Below are 14,116 nucleotides of genomic sequence, written 5' to 3'. Positions count from 1 at the left end.
AAGAGAGGTCTGGCTTTTGGGGATTTCCAGTCTCCCTTTCTTCACAAATAAACCAGAAAGGGGGAAAAAAAAATCTAAACGATAGTCTTCAAACTAATTCAAAAGAAAAGAGCTCGTAGCATAAATGAGTAATCTTTACCAGTTCTCAGAGTTTAAAACCCCCAAACACGTCTCGAAAACAATAATTACAACCATTCTACTCAAGGAAAGCTTCAGCAAAGCTCCTAAATCTAGCCTTCACAACTTATTAAACTGAAATCTTCCAAAAATGTTACACATTGACACGGTGTTGTGCAAGTAATTAAAGACCAAACAGTTTTGATAGCTTCTTCGACAAAGTACATGGGTTAACATACTGTACATTACCAGTAGAATTAGAAGAAACGATTGTTTGATATCAATAATTGCAAACGAATGGATTCCCTGCTTTAATGCCTCCTACAGCTCTTTATATTTGAACATCTAATACATGTTAGCCGACTGATCAAGTCCATTTGAGTGTGATTTCTGACATAACTTTTCAATTAAGAGGTTGTAATTCAAATGGTCTTATGATCACCTACAGGAAATGGCATTCAGACTAACACATTACATCTATTAGTCTTCAAACAAAAGCATCTATCCCAATGAAAAAAGATCAACTGGACAGTTCACTAAGAAATAACATATTTTTAGTAACAACTGTGTCAATACAATCTCTCACAGCAGCTCTTTGGCAAAATCAGGACAATATTTTTCTGTATTTTGAATAGTTTTAAATATATATTTATTACTTTTAAATAGACTCTTGTAGTACCAAAGTAACCAATATAGTATACATCTGTGAAAATGTAGTGTGGCTGTGTTCTCTAACTTTTCTTAAAGAAAAATAGTGGCACTTACTAAATATGCAAGCTTCTTATTTTAAACAAATGACAATTAGCTTACGCATCTCTGAAACAGTTACAAATGAGCCAAGATCAATTACCAACTCGGGAGGTAAGAGATCAGTACAAACATTATTTCTCAGTGAACTCTGTAATGGAGACTACTGACTGTAAAACATGTAAGGAGTAACTAGAAAGAGAGGAAAACGTGTATTTTGAAACTGAAAAAATGCTTTTGGATACAAAAACTGGAGAAATGGGAACACTCAGAGCTTTGAGGGAATGATCACCCTCATCTAAGTGTCTTTTTTCTGACTTGACCGTCGAGAGTCTCTGCATTTGTGGCAGTTAAATATGTCGGGCACGTTAGACTTCTTAATTTTGGCGCAAGAGAGGTGCACCCACACACTGCACTGATTACATTCAATCATGGGCCGTCCTGCAAATGGTTTACCGCAGTAACAGGTGATCAAATCCCACGAATCATCCCCTGTAAGGAAAATAAAAAGTTGTATTAAATTGTAAAGTCATTAATGAAATTATTTATGGTATAGAATTTGTTTTGATTTTATGTTTTATTGTATATTTGATTGCAAGCATTTTTGACTTATTACTAATTAATAAAAAAAATTAAATAAAAATAATATATATAACACACACATACATATACATATACACACATTTTTTATTTTATTAATTAGTTGGCACTCTTTTATTATGGGGTTTCATCCATTTTGAGAACAGTTTTTTTTACTTATTGCTTAATATTTTTTTTCTTTTAGAAACCATGATACATTTTTTAGAATTCTTTGATAAATAGGAAGTTTTAAAAACACCATTTATTTGAAATATTATTTTTTTGTAACATTATAAACATTTTTACTGTCACTTCTGGGCAATTTAATGTATCCTTGCTGAACAAAAATATTAATTATTATAATTTTTTTCTTATTTACAAACTTTTGAATTGGGTGTATAATGGATTCCAAGCAGCAAACACTGTTTTCAACATTGATAAAAATAAGAAACGTTTCTTGAGCAGCAAATCAGCATATTAAAATGATTTCTGAAGGATCATGTGACACTAAAGACTGGAGTAATGACTGCTGAAAATACATATGGAGATGTTGTATTTCAACACATTGATATAAAATTCAGTAACAATACAATATTAAAATCCTTATATTAAAATTAGTGCCGTCAAATAATTAATCGCATCCAAAATAAAAGTTTTTGTTTGCATAATGTGTGTGTTCTGTGAAAATGTATAATGTATATATATATATATATATAAATAAAATAAACACACAAAGTATACATTTTGAATATATTTACATTTCTATATTTATATTCATATAATTTATATATATATTTAATATATAAACAACATTTTTCTGAAATATATACATGCATGTGTGTGTATTTATATATACATAAAAATATATACAGTACACTTACATATATTATGTAAAGAAAATATTTTATTTTGGATGTGATTAATCGTTTGACAGCACTAATTAAAATCCTTCAATGAATATTTATGAGCATCTCCAAACCATCTAAATCTTCCTCAGTCCCTAATAAACTCACCTGACTCCACCATTATGTCTTCATCAGCTATCCAAGTCTCTCCCTCACTGGAACTCATATCTGCCTCTCTGGTGGCTTCCTCCTTTTCTTCTTTCACCTGGGCCTGTAGTCTGCGCTCAGCCGCTGCTCCCTGGTCCAAATGCTCTTCTCCATGCCCGAGACCATGCTCTGAGTCTGTCTCGCTTTGGGCCGAGCTCTTAAGCGCTTTGGACTGTTTGGGGTTTTTACTGCGCTTGATCCTTGCACGCTTCTCGCCACCGCTGCTGCTGCTGTCACCAACGCCGGAACCGAGAGAAAGACGCTTCAGCTTCTTGTCCTTTTTGCGCTCAGCTTTGCTGGCGACCTGGCCCTCATAGAAAGGGTCTTTTAAACACATTTTGTCCATCAGGGCGCTGTCAGACGACAGCCGCCGCATGCTCTTGTTGCTCTTATTGGCACGAGCCTTGCGAACGAACGTGTGGATGGTGTGCAAGTCCGACGTGCCGTGACTCCAGTTGGGAGCCATGTTAGAACTCGCTCCACCTAAAACGCTGCCTTCACCTGAAGCACCAGAGCTGTTTGGAGAACTGGAGGATGCTGGCGACCATGGCCTTTCCTGTGGACAGAGACACACAACCAGAATGGCTCAAATGATATTTGGTCATAAAACAGCTTACATCTACAAATACAGGATGAAAAAAAGACCAGCGCAGGGCTAAAGACGTTCAATGAAGAAGATTGACAGCACTGAAAGCACAGGCTAAATCATGGGGGTCAAACATCCTGCAGATTTTAGCTCCAACTTGTCCCAAAATACCTGCCTGGAAGATTCTAGTAATGCTGAAGAGCTTGACTACCATGGGTCAGGTGTGTTTAATTGTGATTGGAGTTGATTCTGCCGGTCAGTGGCCTTCAAGGAGCAGGACTGGCCAGAACTGGAGTAAACTATGTAAACCTGTGGTTCTGCATGTTTTGGATATCTCCCTAAACTGACAAACCTGATTTAACTCATTGGCACCAACAGCTAATTCATGGAACTATCGATTATTGGGACAAATCAGCACCAATAATTAGATTGTTTTTAATGTTCAAAAAAAAAAAAGTGCACAGAACAACCTGCTTTCTGTTTTAAACTGTGTTTGAACTAGTTATATGCCAAGACAAAATCAAGCTGAAATATACACATCTAAAAAGTAAGCTTGGTATGACGTATATTTAATGAGGGCACATGGACATCATGATATACATTAAAGGGGTCATATGATGCGATTTCAAGTTTGCCTTTCTCTTTGGAGTGTTACAAGCTGATTGTGCATAAATAAGATCCCTGAAGTTGCAAAGACGAAAGTCTCAAAACCAAAGAGATATTCTTTATCAAAGTTAAGACTCTGCCACGCCCCCCTAAAACGGCTCGTTCTAACACGGCCCCACATATCTACCTCACTATGTGGAAATATTTGCATAATACACCCAGAACATTAAAGCATGCCAACATCCTGTTACACCAAATACACAAAATAATGATCTTTAAAAAAGCATCATATGACCCCTTTAAATGTGGACATTATGACATTTCTTCTCTTTCTCCATTTCTTGTATATCATTTGTATGATAAAAATTGTGTGATGAGGCACAGCTTTTAATAAATTTGATTGATTTGAAAATGATAACATTCTCATGATTAAAGTAAAGCATAAATATATTAAAGTATATTATTATTAAATTTCAGCACTTTAAAAAAAATACTGATTTTTACAAACTACAGCCCAACTAAACCGTTCCCAGATAGATTTTTAACTCGGTTATCATTATCTACAAAATCCAGTATCTGTCAAATTCTGCTCATTAGCGCATTAGTACATGCTTGGAATGGGTGTCAAAAAGGAGCAGCACTAGGAGGTCTCCGGGAACAGGATTTTTAAAAGGGCTTTAATGCATGAAACCACACCTAAATGTGAAACAATGCTCCATTCTTACCTCCTTTGGAGAAGGGATGTAACCAGCATATGCAAGAACAAAACTGCAAAACTTGTTGAAGTCCTCCACTGTCCTCTTTCTTCTCTCTGATGGCTGGACATGAACATTATTTATTAGCATTTGGACAAGCACTGCCATCTGTAGGATGAAAATCTTATTTCCTTGTTTGACTTACCAGAGTCTCTGCTTTGCACTTCAGTAATGAATCTATGTAGCAAAAAGAAAGGAGAGAGAACAATATTAATTCGTTGCTAAATAACAGATTTAACCGAGAATACTTTGCATTCGGAATAGTGTGGTGCAGTTTATTTTTTACAAACCTGGTAAAAGTGCGTTTTCGACGGTAAGCTAACGCGCTAACTGTGTTCCTCGCGACACCCTGTTGACTGAGGCGTAAAATTCAAGTGCGCAAGGCACCATTTTACATCCAAACATCCACACGAATTGAGAGACTAATTGTGAAGAAAACTAAACTAATGTAGTGACAAACACTTTAATAAACTAAAACGGTGAAAAAGGCGAGAGGACGAAGCAGCTTAAAACTTGCTCTCGACGTCGAAACACGACAAGACAACTTTTCTGGTTTGGAAACTCCTTTAAAAACATATATTGGTTTATGTTGATCGTAATATAGTTACAACGAACAAACCTATAAGTGTTGAGAGGGAACAGACACCATTCGCAAGACATTCACCCCGGCATAACAAAAGAGTTGCAGTCGGGCAGCGAAATGCTACCACGCTAAGCACTGACAAGCCTTAAAAAGGCAACGTTTTTGCCTTAAAGGACGTTAAAATATCAGACAAACAGCCTAACTGTGTACTAATAAAAAAACTATTCAACTGGCACCTGGTTAAAGGGATTAAAAGAGGCAACTAATTTGAAACCGAGCTTGTTTTATTTAGCGAAGACAAAATGCGCAACGCAGCGTAACTGCGGTTTTGTAAACCTGTTCATGAAATCATTTGAACGGAAAGCAGTGGTTGGATATCAGGCATGTTTGAAATCATTTATGAGATACTGCTTAACAAATGGCTACCATCAAGATAGCAACTCGGCTAATCCCTGTATGAACCAGCTCGTCGGCGCAGTAAAATGTCCTCTGCTTCATTAACACAATCAAACATTACAAAGTGGCTGGCATTGAATCGGGTTTACTTGTGAAATCAGTCTGCTAAACTAACGGGCATGCAAAGTTACAGCAGTATTAAAGCTGCTAACAGACTTTGCTCAAACTGAACGACGATGATGATGATGATGGGTGTTGCATATCACAACATGGTTAAAGTTTGAATATTTGAAATTCAAGTTTTATGTTTTCCTTACCTTGGTGTTCGGACATTATTTCAAGCATTGTCGCCTAATAAGCTCGATCCTCTTCAGTTGGGTGACACCGTGCAGCGTCAATCTTCGCCCGGCTTGGGCGCAGCAAGCCCCGGCTGACTGACTAGCTGTAGTCGCTAGCTGGGCATCGGAATGATTCCAACGACGAGTTTACTTCGTTTTACAAACTGCTCCAATGAAATATCGCTGGCTCTTAAATCCCGGGAAAGATTGATTAACTTAGTTTTGGCCAGCAACCAGCGTTGCAAAAATGATCCAGCTGGCAATTCAATTACCTAACGGACCACCAGGGATCCAGCATGTTTTTGCAACGAATGTTAGTAACATAAACTCTGCGTTCGCGTTATTATGCCTTTTCGACGAAGTGGGGGAAAGGACCAAAGTTCCCCAAAAATTACGTCTGCGTGTCGCCTGCGGCGCGCCTCACTAGAGTCGACGATGTCAACTGACTCCAGAAACCCCTTGCGGTCAAATTGCTGTTGCGATGTAAAAATTGTCTCTCCAAGGGTTCATGGGACATGTAGTTCAACATATGAGATTTTCTGACAGGCGGCACGGAATCCAATGACGAATAAACATCAATACCCACAATTCATTGCGCTAGTCGTTGTTCTGCTATGTTCATGGGAAATTGAGTGTATCTGTTCCAAATCCTATGGCTTGTATTTGCTGTGTTTGCATAGTAGACTGGTTTAAATAAATAACGGTACATTTATTAACTTAAATATTTCTATGCAGATCGTTGGACATTTCAATCACTGTGTAAAGATCAGTGGTTTAACAGAGGCTGCTTTCCCGGTCATTTCGGTTGCCAATGACGTATTGCCATTAAACCCAAGCCCGTGGAAAGGCCAAGCAGCTGTATTTCACGAAATGAACATCTACCTGCGAAAGGGGGCGCTTGGCGGCTCAGGAAGATTTGGTTCACAGGCGACACTGGTAAATAAAATAATGAAAATCTAGAAAAGATGTAGTGTAGTACGGGTATGTACTGTAAATAATGTACATATCTAGTGTACATCGTTTAATGTATTTTAGGTAAATATTAAAAATCGAATTTATTCTAGAAATCTAATATAAAATATTATCAAAAGGCAACATTTCTTTACTTATTTTTTACCTATATTGTCAGCCTAACTCACTGGTTTTTGAGATTTATGTGGCATTTAAAACCTCCCGTTTTATCACTTAATCTTTCATTAATGGCATGTAATTATTTTTAATCTGTATATGTCTTAAAATTGTTATTTTTTTATTAGTTTTAATATATTGAGTACAGTTGCAAATGTCAGCTAGACATGCAGTGACACTCTGAGCCACCGAGCGCCCCCTTTAGGACATAGAAAGGACCACATCCAAAAGAGCAAAAGCCGATCTGTTGATTTCAGTTCACTGACCAAGCCTCTTAACAACGAGATCAGCTACTGCTTCAACGGCAGTTTCCACCTTGAATACATCACGCAGTACTGTACAGCCTTGACAGGGCTCTTGATCACACAAGCATAAAGATCACGCGAAGGAAGGTAGGGGTTTTTGAAGAAGACATGTCTGAGAAGGACCCTAAAACATCTCAGGACCTGACTGTTGTGGTGAGTATTTGATTTTGACCGAGATACAAATCTGGGTCGTGCACTTACAGTCGCCTAGTATTCAGTCACGCTCACTTCACTAGCCAGAGGGAATGAATGTAGAATGAGAAGTGCTGTGATTCGCCTGTGTTGTAAGTCATCCTTCATTAATAGCTCTGTCGTGAAGTTGTATTGAAAGATCACTCTCGTGAGTTCAATGTATTTTCAAATGGTTTCTTTCTTCATCCGTCTATAGTTAAATTACATTAAAATGTAGATGGCACTTATTTTCAGAAGGGTTATACAACGAGGATTTCTTGATTTCACAGTTGGGTATCGTGTGTGATTACACGATGTTGAGAGGGTTCCCTTGTTACTATGGTTTCGGTTCCAGGCGTGGGCGGGGAGCATGCCCTTAAACTGCTGTTTTTACTCCTGTGTGGGAGGCCCACGCAAAACCCACACGATTCTAGATGGATTTCATTTATGCTTGTTGGACGCAGTGTTCATTCACAATTTTTCAGATTGTTTGTTTTTTCTTTTTCTTTTGTTTAGGTACAGACCTTACTGCAGCAGATGCAGGACAAGTTCCAGACCATGTCAGACCAGATTATTGGGCGAAATATCCTTCCACATATGCATGTTTTTATCAGTGTAAATAATTGTAATTAATTTAGTACCTAATTGTAGCATAATTGAGTGGAATGCACTAGCTATGTTTTTGTGTACACAATCAAAACCTGTATTTATTAGAAGAAAATTCATGCTTCCTAGATCTCCTATGTGATGATAGCTTATTCAAAATGAGTTTTCTCTTAATTCTAATACTTGATGAGATGAGTACGCGAATCGATGACTTGGAGAAGAACATCTCTGAACTCATGACTCAGGCAGGTGTGGAGGAGTTAGAGGAGGAAATAAAAGTCACTGAGACCTCTGGAACAGCTTGAAGGCAATGACCAACGCCATCCTAGTAAGTGTAGGTGGTGCTATTGCCACTTTGAAGATGCCATTGTTTCAAAGTTGTTACTATTTAGAGAGCATTTATATTCTATAAACTGCAGTAGAATATGTATTTGAAATTACATTTGGATTGATCTGCTTGTGACACAGTCAGGTTCAAGTTCAAGTTTTGTGGTCTTCATGCCATGTCTTTGTGTTTTATTTAATCTTTAGTATCTTTTCTCTTTCAGACTGCCAAGGAACACAGTGAGGACCTTCTACTGCAGTATCAGAATTTTTAAATGAAATGTGAATGAATACGTTTGAAGTAATTCATTAAAATGGTGCTTGCCTATGCGTATTACATAATTTATTACATATTGTAAGGTTAAAACTATATTACTGGACAGAAGATTAGCAAATTAAAACTTGTTTTTGTATTTATTCATTGTAATCACAGGGGAAATCATGTGATTCCTGCATGTTTTGCTGATTATTAAAAACTCCATGAAATGGCTTTAAAGTCGCTGTTTTCTTTCCTGTGCTCCTATGCTATTTCTTATTCAAACAGAAAAGTGTTAAACTCCAAATATTATTTTTGTCAAGATTTGTATATAAAGTATTTAATTAGAATACATGGCTACTTTTAAAAAGCCTTCACTGGAAAGTATATGCAGCCAGATGGTGTAGTTATGACATCTACCAGCAGGGGTTAACTGGGTCATGTTAATCATGCATAAACTTGACCCACTGGATGCACCCAACCTCCTGCTCTCTCTCCTGAAGCCAACAAGGAAGTGACTTAAACTGTAATTCATCAACTGGCCGCTAGAGGCTGGCTGCAAAAGGGAGTCGATCCCATAGACTCCCCATGTTAAAATGCCCAACTTTACAGCAGAAAAAAACGTTTACAGCCTGGTTCAAAAAATAATTTTGGTCTATATAGCTAATTTTGCCCTTGATGACAACTGTGAGGGGTGAATTTTTTTATAACTCATCCGTTTAAATTATATTAAGCCTTAAAGACAGAGACACTCGGAGCCTGTGGCAGACTCCCGCCTCTTTGCCCATTTTCGATTATCCGGCGGTGACGCGCCGCCAAGATGGCGACGGCCGGCTCCGCCCACTTTTGAGCTTCAAAAACGCTCTTCGGAAATCTGCGGGTGACGTCACGGACACTACGTCTATGTTTTTATACAGTCTGTATTTAATCTGTAATTTATGTTATCTGTATGCACCCAAGGGTCTGAGAGTAACGCAATTTCAATTCTCTGTGTGTATGTCCTGTACATGTGGAAGAATTGACAATAAAGCAGACTTGAACTTGAACTAAAGTTCTGCATAATTAAGGGCGTGGCCACTTGAGTGACAGGTGTATTGCCGCTGCTGTCACCACCGTCGAGCTGGGTGGGCGTGGCTTCAGCAACCAGCTCCCGCCTCTTTGCCCATTTTCGATTATCCGGCGGTGACGGCCGGCTCCGCCCACTTTTGAGCTTCAAAAACGCTCTTCGGAAATCTGCGGGTGACGTCACGGACACTACGTCTATGTTTTTATACAGTCAATGGATGCACAAGAATGTGCACAGTTCCAAAGCCTTCATTAACGACTAATGTCGAGGGAACCATATCAGCCAAACTGCTTGAAGATGTGTGGTATTAGAGGAAGGGACATTTTAAAGCCTTATTAAAGCCTTTCTGTATTAATTGGTGACAGCAGATGATCAGACCAAGTTAGAAAAAAAAGTAAACTAACTAAAACAAATCAGTGATCTGCCATCATGACTTTTATGGTATTTGAAAGTGTTTATATATGTATGTATTTACTCACATATTTTATATTATTCCACACCAGACTCAAGTAAGTTGTACTGAAAGTTGTTGAAGTGGCATTCATATCTAATGTCATAATGTGTGTGTACGTTATTATGTTAATAACACAATGTATGTGTTGTCAACTGACATAGACTATACAGTTTTGGCTAAATGTGCTTTATAAATCTTATAATTTTCAGAACAATTAAACTCAAAAATCCAAAATTCTGTCAAGCTAACATGGGATGTGTTTTTGTGTCAAGTGAACATAATTTATGTCATTTTGACATTTCCGAATATTTCTGTACACTACACTGAATGTTTGTGTCATGGATGAGTGTAGTGGTGAATGAATTGTTGATATTTATTTATTTTTCTTATTTTAGTGTTTCCACAGCTTTCCATAGAGAGAGATCTCTGGTAATATAACACAGTGCCAGTGTTGGGGAAAGTTACTTTTAAAAGAAATGCGTTACAATGTTGCGTTACTCCATAAAAAGTAACTAATTACGTTACTTAGTTACTTTTTATGGAAAGTAATGCGTTACGTTACTTTTGCGTTACTTTTTAAATCTGGGCAGGGCTTGCTTGTTTGTTTTTAAAATAAAAAAGTTATATTTTTGGCAAATATAAAAGCCTTTTCACACCAAAAGTGAAATGAATAAGCCTCAGGCTGAAGGGAAAGTAAATTTACATCCGTACAGTAGAATGCAGAAGAAGAAATTTCAACACACTTCGGCAATAAACAAAGACACACAAATGTTTGTCTAGAGTAATTTTTGCTTATTAGTACGGTTGAACCGGATCATCGAAGGTCAGAAGCTAATAGAATGGGATTAAATACATAAAGGATATTTGTGTTGTTTAACATTTAATTATTGCAGGTTTGCGTCATATTCTGAGTTGCATTATTTTTATTCATTTTGAGGAATACTGAATCTGTGTGTTTTCTTGTGAGTGAGATGAATAAATGCATATTCATATTTATTTTAGAACTACAGTAACATCTTCTGATTTCTGTCACCATGGGGACAGGAGAGCTTTCAATCAATAAATTGGGAAAAAAAAGTAACTTGCGTTACTTATTTGAAAAAGTAACTCAGATATTCTCTTGTAAATTAAAAAGTAATGCGTTACTTTAGTAGTTACTTGAAAAAAGTAATCTGATTACGTAACTCGTACTTGTAATGAGTTACCCCCAACACTGCACAGTGCATAAATATCTTAATACAAATATCTTAATACATTTTCTAATTATTATTCTAATATTATACTTATTCTATTATTATACTATTATTATACTTAAAATTTCTTATAATAATCCTTCTAAATATCTTAATAAAAATATCTTAACACATAATACACATATCTAACACAAATTATAAATATAAATAATGCCACTTCAAGCTGCCAGGCACTGCAAGACACAAGACGCCAAGGCCAAAGTGGAGGGATGGAAAAGCCACTCATGTCAGCCTGCCAGATGCAAAGCTGACTGAAGACAGAAAACATCAGAGTTTCCGTGACAGGGAGTCGTTTTTTGGCACTCTCCATGTCTTACTCCACGACCTGAAACAAAAACATAAATCAGTGTTATTTATTTTAATACATGATATTTAGAGCAAATTTGACTGATTATATGGAAAAAAAACATTTAGCAAATATTAGATTCTAATCTTAGTACCATAAACCAGCATCTCCTCCAGAACAAGTCTCTGCTGGGGATCTGGCTGCAGACAATCGCAAATCATCTGGCAGCTTTCTGTTCAAAAAGATGAGAGAGATTATTAACTTATACGTTGCACATTTTTATAATTAGATTTCAAATTGTATACTTTCATACGTATAATTCAAATTGTCCATCTTTGTTCTTTTATCAAGATCTCACCTGACAGGTGACAGGTTGGGTTTGGACCACTCATTCTTGCTGATCATTTGCAGGTCTTTGTCGTTTGGATAATACTCGCACACAATCACGAACAGCAGGATCCCTAGTGACCAAACTGTCGCTGGCTTTGCATAGTACCTACCGTCGACATCGAACTCCGGTGGCCAGAACATTTCTTTACCTAAAAGGAAGAGATTTTGATTTCCCTTTCATGGGAACTTTGAACTGCGTCCTCTAGGGGTCGCTATGGGGAATGCCTCGTCGTGACCCGTGTCTGAAGCATACATTGAAAAAACACCAACTCGTTGGCCAGCGACAGCCATGACGTCACTATCGGTGCGACTATAGTATAAATAGGCGCCGGGAGCACACATCATTCTCTTCTTCGTCTTCATTGACTGTTTTGTTTGAAGCGTGCATTTCTGTGGTAAGAGCGATCTCTATTAATCTCATTATGGCGAGCACCAGCAAAGCGTTTAAGGATGTGTGCATCCGTGTTGTTTAACATCTGATGACACACACGATCTATGCGTTATTTGTTTGGGCGAAGAGCACGCACGCAATGCCTGCGAGGGGGCAATCGGCGTGCACTGTGAGCGTTTTTTCCAAGGGAAAAGCTCCGCTCTTGTTTGTCTCTCTTTTCGAAGAAAAAGGGGCAGCTGTCTGCTTCCCGCGATTCAGGACCCGCCGATGCTGAAGCACAGAAGGGAATGAGCTTGTGAGGATTGGAGGAGGATCTGGCCAATGAGTTTGAAGAGGGGTTTCCCTTTCGCGATCATCGGCTGTGCACGAGAGTGAGCCGCTGGAGGATGATGTTATTTCATTAACATTGTCTGATTCAGGGGCCATTACTCCTGCGTATGATGAGCTCTTGGAAAGAGGAGGATCTGGCCAATGACTTTGAAGAGGGGTTTCCCTTTCGCGATCATCGGCTGTGCACGAGAGTGAGCCGCTGGAGGATGATGTTATTTCATTAACATTGTCTGATTCAGGGACCAGTGCTCTGCTGGGATCAGCCCAGCAAAAGCAGGAAATGTCTGAGGAGGGCAAAGAAGCTGAGGCTGAGCCTTCCCAATCCTCCTGCCCTGCGTATGATGAGCTTTTGGAAATTATGGATCGCGCCACGGCGAGGCTTTACTTGCCGTGAAGCGGGTGAAGAAAGTGACGCCACGAAGTATCTTGATGAACGTTATTTTTCTGGCCATGACCCTCAAGCTCAAGTGAGCTTTCCTTTCTTCCTGTTTTCCATATAAACATTGAGAAGGAATGGAAGAGGCCATTTTTTCCTCTAAGACTCCCCTCCTTGACATCTCGCTCAGATGCCAGGGCATACGCAGCAGCAGCAGGTCGGGCTGTCGCTTCATTGCACACGATGGGGATACTCTAAGCATATCAGGCTGACCGGCTGAAAGACCGGGATAGAAGTCAGAATAGCAGAGCGCACTTCACGAAGTCTGAGCCTGAACAAACCCAGGGGTCCTAGCCCTTCTCGGTTTGAGGATCAGAGACTGGCTCAGAAGGCTAGTGTCTCAGCTCGCGCTCCTCCTCCGCGGGTAGGGGTAGGAAGAATCGCGGGTCAAAGGAAGCTAAGTAAAAGACCTAAGGGATGTGATACAGACAGGGCGTCAGCACTTTTGTCCGGATCAGAGTGATACCTCAGTATCTACTCATTTCCTTCGGGGGTCTTACATCTGCCCTTATCTTCACCTTCCTAATTCCCCTGTAACCACCATCTCTCCACCTGACCGAAGTTAGGTGGGAAATTTTCCTGCATTATAGTCTCCTATGCTGGACCTATTAGGTTTGGTTGGTTCTATGGCTTCATAGTGACCATCTTACTGATGGTCCGGTCTAGAGGCTTCTTCGGACAGAGCTCCGACGCGGGAACCATGGTGGGTGAGTACGATCCATGTCTAAATATATGTATATATAAATATATACATGTGTGTATCTAATGAGATGGTGGTTGTGTGTATAACCCTTCTGCTAGTTTCTTTGCAGTGTTTCCCGGGACCTGTGTGTTTCTGTCCCTTTTTAGGGTAGGTCCTCGATGGGCACCCCCTCTGCTGGGTTCAGAAACCGGGTGCTCGACTTGCAGTGTTTATTTCACTCGTCGATATATGTCCAGACGGTAAGAAAAGCCGGGTTTC

At 38.9% G+C, this 14,116-nt stretch overlaps 3 protein-coding genes across 3 annotated transcripts in view; 1 reads left to right on the top strand and 2 right to left on the bottom strand.

The window, feature by feature from the left end:
• Nucleotides 1-765: 765 nt before the first annotated feature.
• LOC107561685 (PHD finger protein 23B-like) lies at nucleotides 766-6,306 on the bottom strand. The gene is made up of 5 exons (XM_016246161.1): nucleotides 5,739-6,306; nucleotides 4,588-4,619; nucleotides 4,413-4,505; nucleotides 2,457-3,051; nucleotides 766-1,356 (listed from the first exon to the last, which is right to left on the bottom strand). The coding sequence occupies exons 1-5, from the start codon at nucleotides 5,764-5,766 to the stop codon at nucleotides 1,163-1,165; spliced, it is 942 nt and encodes a 313-aa protein (XP_016101647.1). The 5' UTR covers nucleotides 5,767-6,306; the 3' UTR covers nucleotides 766-1,162.
• Nucleotides 6,307-7,063: 757 nt separating this feature from the next.
• LOC107561694 (heat shock factor-binding protein 1-like) lies at nucleotides 7,064-8,681 on the top strand. The gene is made up of 4 exons (XM_016246172.1): nucleotides 7,064-7,345; nucleotides 7,880-7,946; nucleotides 8,153-8,297; nucleotides 8,518-8,681. Exons 1-3 carry the CDS (start codon nucleotides 7,301-7,303, stop codon nucleotides 8,272-8,274), a joined length of 234 nt encoding a protein of 77 aa, XP_016101658.1. The 5' UTR covers nucleotides 7,064-7,300; the 3' UTR covers nucleotides 8,275-8,297; nucleotides 8,518-8,681.
• A 2,908-nt stretch (nucleotides 8,682-11,589) lies between these two features.
• LOC107563003 (serine/threonine-protein kinase pim-1-like) overlaps nucleotides 11,590-14,116 on the bottom strand; it is a 5,104-nt gene continuing 2,577 nt past the window's right edge. Inside the window, exons 4-6 of the mRNA XM_016247777.1 lie at nucleotides 11,967-12,147; nucleotides 11,763-11,840; nucleotides 11,590-11,647 (exon numbers count right to left, since the gene is read on the bottom strand). Of these exons, the coding sequence (XP_016103263.1) occupies nucleotides 11,590-11,647; nucleotides 11,763-11,840; nucleotides 11,967-12,147 (317 nt within the window). The remainder of the gene's footprint in view (nucleotides 11,648-11,762; nucleotides 11,841-11,966; nucleotides 12,148-14,116) is intronic.

This window comes from Sinocyclocheilus grahami, unplaced genomic scaffold (genome assembly GCF_001515645.1).
Source record: "Sinocyclocheilus grahami isolate Dianchi unplaced genomic scaffold, SAMN03320097.WGS_v1.1 scaffold24.1, whole genome shotgun sequence".
NCBI classification, from domain to species: domain Eukaryota; kingdom Metazoa; phylum Chordata; class Actinopteri; order Cypriniformes; family Cyprinidae; genus Sinocyclocheilus; species Sinocyclocheilus grahami.
Note: the sequence above shows the minus strand (reverse complement) of the source record. Positions and strands in the feature narration are given on the sequence as shown.